The sequence below is a fragment of the Morus notabilis genome, unplaced genomic scaffold, assembly GCF_000414095.1.
Source record: "Morus notabilis unplaced genomic scaffold, ASM41409v2 Scaffold616, whole genome shotgun sequence".
NCBI lineage: Eukaryota > Viridiplantae > Streptophyta > Magnoliopsida > Rosales > Moraceae > Morus > Morus notabilis.
This window is the reverse complement of record NW_010366787.1, coordinates 26,731-31,770: the sequence shown is the minus strand read 5'-3', so window position 1 is coordinate 31,770 and position 5,040 is coordinate 26,731. Positions and strand designations below refer to the sequence as shown.

The 5,040-nt window shown below is 39.1% G+C and overlaps 1 protein-coding gene across 1 annotated transcript; it reads left to right on the top strand.

Annotated features, from left to right (window-relative positions):
* The first annotated feature begins 3,275 nt into the window (after window positions 1–3,275).
* LOC112094091 lies at window positions 3,276–4,834 on the top strand. The gene is made up of 2 exons (XM_024174169.1): window positions 3,276–3,928; window positions 4,027–4,834. The coding sequence occupies exons 1-2, from the start codon at window positions 3,276–3,278 to the stop codon at window positions 4,832–4,834; spliced, it is 1,461 nt and encodes a 486-aa protein (XP_024029937.1).
* The last annotated feature ends 206 nt before the right edge of the window (window positions 4,835–5,040 follow it).

Below are 5,040 nucleotides of genomic sequence, written 5' to 3'. Positions count from 1 at the left end.
GATTTCCCGGTCATGACAATCACCCCTCCTTAAAAATTTTTGTCCTCGAAAATCAAAACAAAATGGGGTACTTCTCTCTCATCTCATCTTCACATTCTCATGTTGCTTCTTCCACTTTTTTAACAAGTGGAATACTTCGATTCTAAAGGCTTTTCTCTTCTCGTGCAAGAATCTGCACCAGTTGCTCCTCATAAGACATGTCTTCATGAATCTGAATTGGTTAATGTTCTATAACATGGGATGGATCTGATACATACTTCTTTAACATCGAAACAAGAAATTCATCATGTACCTCAGCTAATTCAGGTAGTAAAGAGAGTGAGTAAGCTACTTTACCTATTCGTTCAATAATCTGGAAAGGTCCTATATACCTCGGGCTCAATTTACCTTTCTTGCCAAAACACATGACACCTTTCATGGGTGCAATCTTCAAAAAGACTGAATCCCCTTCATTAAACTCTAAGGGTCTTCTGCGCTTATCAGCATAGCTTTCCTTAAGGTCTTGTACCATCTTCATTCTTTGATGGATTTTCTGAGTGGATTCAATCGCCTCCTGAATGAATTCTATCTTACGTAATTGTTTCTCCCCATTTTCATACCAATGAATGGGAGATCTGCATGTTCTTCCGTACAAGGCTTCATATGGTGTCATACCAATTGAAGCTTGATAACTGTTGTTATATGATAATTCAATCAGTGGTAGTCTTTTATTCCATATTACTTTAAAATCCATCACACATGCCCTATGCATATCTTCCAAAGTTTGGATGGTACATTCAGATTGTCCATTAGTCTGAGGATGAAGAGCTATGCTAAATCTTCATTCTAAGCCCATGGCTTTTTGTACACTCTTCCAGAATGTTGAGGTAAAACGGCTATCCCGATCCTAATCCGAGATAATGGATAAGGGTATCCCATGCAACCTAACAATATTAGTGACATATAACTCTGCTAACTTTTCTAAGGTATATGTCACTTTTATGGGCACAAAATGGACAGATTTAGTCAATCTATCGATAATTACCCATATCGCATCATAACCTACCACAAAATCCATGGTTATATGCTCTCATTTCCATTCTGGAATCTCAATAGGTTACAGCTCCCCAGCTGGACGTTTATGCTTAGCTTTAATCTTTTGACACGTTAAGCAACGGCTAACGTAATCCACTATGTCATTCTTCATGCATTTCCACCAAAAATGTTGCTTTAGATCTTGATACATCTTAGTTGCTCCTGGATGTATCGAATAAGGGGTATTATGAGCTTCAGAAAGAATTTGTTTCTTAAGATTTTCATCTTCTGGAACACAAATTCTTCCTCGAAATGTGAGAATTCCCTTATCCGAGACTTTGAATTCCATCTTTTTTCCTTCCTCAGCTTCTTTCCAATATTTGTCAAGAGTAGGATCCTTATGTTGAGCTTCTACCATCTTGTCAAAAATAGATGGTTGTATTTGCAAAGTGGCTAATTTACCCTTAATTAGCTCTAATCCCAACGAGCAGATATCCTTCCGTAAAGGTGTTGGAAATTTGTCAAATGACATATGACTTAATTCTGTCATTTTGTGACTCAAAGCGTCAGCTACCCTATTGGCCTTTTCAGGGTGGTAAAGGATTTCACAGTCATTATCCTTTACTAATTCCAACCATCTTTGTTGCCTCATATTGAGTTCTTTCTGAGTGAAAAAATACTTGAGGCTTTTGGTGAAAATCTGGTATTGCACGCCATATAAATAATGCCTCTATATCTTTAAAGCAAAAACCACTGCTGCCAATTCAAGATCATGAGTAGGATAGTTCCTCTCATGATTTTTCAGTTGTCAAGATGCATATACAATTACCTTCCAATTTTTCTCCATCAATTGGGATGGTAAGGCTTGGTGCAGTAGTTAGCTTTCGTTTCAATTCTTGAAAACTTTTCTCACACTTTTCAGTCCATTCGTACTTCTTTTCTTTTCGCGTGAGGGCAGTAGGTGGTGCAACTAGTCTTACGAATCTCTCTACAAATCTCCTAAAATATCCAGCTAAACCTAAGAAACTATGGATTTTCGTCACGTTTCTTAGTGCAGACCAGTTACTAACTATTTCAATCTTCACTGGATCCACCAATACACCGTCTTTTTAGACTACATGCCCCAAGAAATGAACCTTATTGAGCCAAAATTCACACTTGGAGATTTTGGCATACAACTGATGTATCTTTAGTGTTTGAAGAGTAATTCTTAATGCTCTTCACGTTGCTTATGATTCCTCGAATAGATTAGTATGTCATCGATAAAAATGATGACAAACTTATCCAAGTATTCCTTAAAAACACGGTTCATTAAATCCATGAAAGTTGTTGGGGCATTAGTTAGTCCGAACGACATTACAAGAAACTCGTAATGTCCGTAGGGTTTTCTAAAAGCTGTCTTTGATATATCTTGCTCTCTAATCTTCAATTGGTGGTATCTAGATCGTAAATCAATCTTTGAGAATATCACTGCCCCCTTGAGTTGGTCAAATAAGTCATCAATCCTGGGCAGAGGATATTTATTCATTATCATGACCTTATTGAGCTCATGATAGTCAATGCACATTCTTAATGAGCCATCTTTCTTCTTTATGAATAAAACATGGGCTCCCTAAGGCGAATAACTTGGTCAGATTGCAGCTGCATTTTCAATTCCCTAAATTCTGTCGGAGCCATTCTATAAGGAGCCTTAGAAATTGGTGTCGTTCCAGGTAAAAGTTTGATTTTAAACAAAATCTCACGTTCCGGTGGCAATCCTAGAAATTCTTTTGGAAAGACTTCCATAAAGTTTTGGACTATCGGCACATCCTTTGGTTACAACTTATCAGTTTTTGTTGTATCCACAATATGAACTAGATATCCTTCGCAACCATTAGTAAGCAATCTCCTTCCTTTTACTGCATTAATCATTCGTTCGGGGGTACGTTTAGAATGATCGACATACTCGAATATTTCTTCTCCATCGGGTCAGAAAACCACTTTCCTATTGTGACAGTCGATGGTGGCTTGATATTTTTGCAAGAAATCCATTCCTAAGATGACGTCGTAGTCGATTATCTTTAATACGACTATATCTATATATAATTCCCTATCAGCTACGACTATTGGTGCATGTTCTAGTCTAAATTCAGACAATAGAATTTCTCCAGAAGACAGGGTAGTCCTAAATGTCTGACCAATTCTATTTTTAGCATAACTTAATTTCTCAGCAAATTCATATGATGCAAATGAATGTGATGCACTAAAATCAAATAACACGCATGCTCTTGGAAGCGGCTGACACGGTAAAGATTAATGGTGTCACTGAGGGCACCATCAGGTTGAAATTGTTCCCATTCTCTCTTCGGGACAAGGCTCGACAGTGGATGATGTCACTGCCGACGGGGAGTATTGGCACTTGGGAAGAGATGACTGAGAGGTTTCTTGCAAAGTTCTTCCCACCATCTAAGGCATCCCAGTTGCGGAGTGAGATTGGATCTTTCTGCCAAAATGACTTTGAGCCGTTGTATGAAGCTTGGGAACGGTTCAAGGACTTGCTCAGAAAATGTCCTCAGCATGGGTATGATGAGTGGATGCTGATTGACAGGTTCTATAATGGGTTGAATGGCCAATCGAGGACTATTGTTGATAGCACTGCAGGTGGATCATTGATGGCAAAGTCTATTCCAGAGGCCTACAATTTGCTTGAAGAAATGTCTACCAACAGCTATCAATGGCCTTCAGAGCGTTCAATTCCGAAGAAAACTGCTGGTATTCACGAGGAGGATCCGTTAACTTCATTGTCAGCACAGGTTTCAGCTTTGTCAAATCAGATTGCAGCATTGACTAACAGAGAAGCGTCATCTAGCAGAGAGGCAGTGGCAGGTGCCAGTACACTTTTTGTACAGGATGAGTACACTCGGGAGCAGGTTCAGTTTGTGAACAATAGGAACTTTAACTATAGGCCAATCAATTGCCCAACCACTATCATCCTGGCTTGAGGAACCATGAGAATTTCTCTTATGCCAACAGTAGGAATGTTTTGCAACCTCCTCCGGGTTTCAACCAACAAGTGGTGGAAAAGAAACCTTCTGTGGAAGATTTGTTGAGTACCTTCATTGTTGAGACTAGAGGGAGGTTTAACAAGGATGAGGCTAGACTTGACAACATTGAGACACATTGTAACAACATGAATGCAACCATGAAGTCTCTTGAGGTGAAAATCGGTCAACTAGCCAATGCGGTTAAGGGGCAATCATCTGGCAAGTTCCCAAGTGATACGGAGCCTAATTCCAAAGACCATTGCAAGGCTATCACCTTGAGAAGTGGGAAAGAAGTTGAGGCTCCTAAGCCCCAAGAGGATAAAACCAAGGAAGAAGAGGTAGGAACCGAGCAACCGAAGGAAAGTGCAAGGCCTAAGTCAATCTCTTTTCTGGATAATCCTCCTCTCATTGCTCCTACCCTCCCGTATCCGCAAAGATTCAAGAAGAAGAAGTTGGATGCTCAATTTTCGAAGTTTTTAGAGATTTTTAAGAAGATCCATATCAACATCCCCTTTGTGGATGCACTTGAACAAATGCCTAATTATGTCAAGTTTATGAATGATGTCATGGCAAAGAAGCGGAGGTTGGAGGATTTTGAGACCGTCAAGCTAACAGAAGAGTGTAGCGCTATCCTTCAAAGGAAGTTGCCTCAAAAGTTGAAAGATCCTGGGAGTTTCACTATTCCGTGTACTATTGGAGATTCTCACTTTGAGAAGGCCTTGTGTGATCTTGGAGCTAGCATCAATCTTATGCCTCTGTCCGTCTTTCGAAAGCTTGGACTTGGGGAAGTCACATAGAAACACTAAATAGACCCTAAAAAACACTTAAAACCAGAAAACCCCTAAAAACCCTTAAAGAATCCTAAAAAACCCTAGAAACACTAAAAGAACCCCCCAAAAAATCCTAAAAACTCATAAAACCCTAAAAACCCGTAAAAACTGTAAAAAAAAAAAAAAAAAAAAAAAAAAAAAAAAAAAACACAAAAACCCCAAAAAACCCCAAA

What these genes read in the sequence shown, in the direction of transcription:
- LOC112094091 (XM_024174169.1), top strand. Translation starts at nt 3,276, where the DNA reads ATGCTCTTGGAAGCGGCTGACACGGTAAAGATTAATGGTGTCACTGAG. An exon ending in TACACTCGGGAGCAGGTTCA is followed by an intron (nt 3,929 to 4,026) that starts GTTTGTGAACAA and finishes TTATGCCAACAG; the next exon opens with TAGGAATGTTTTGCAACCTC.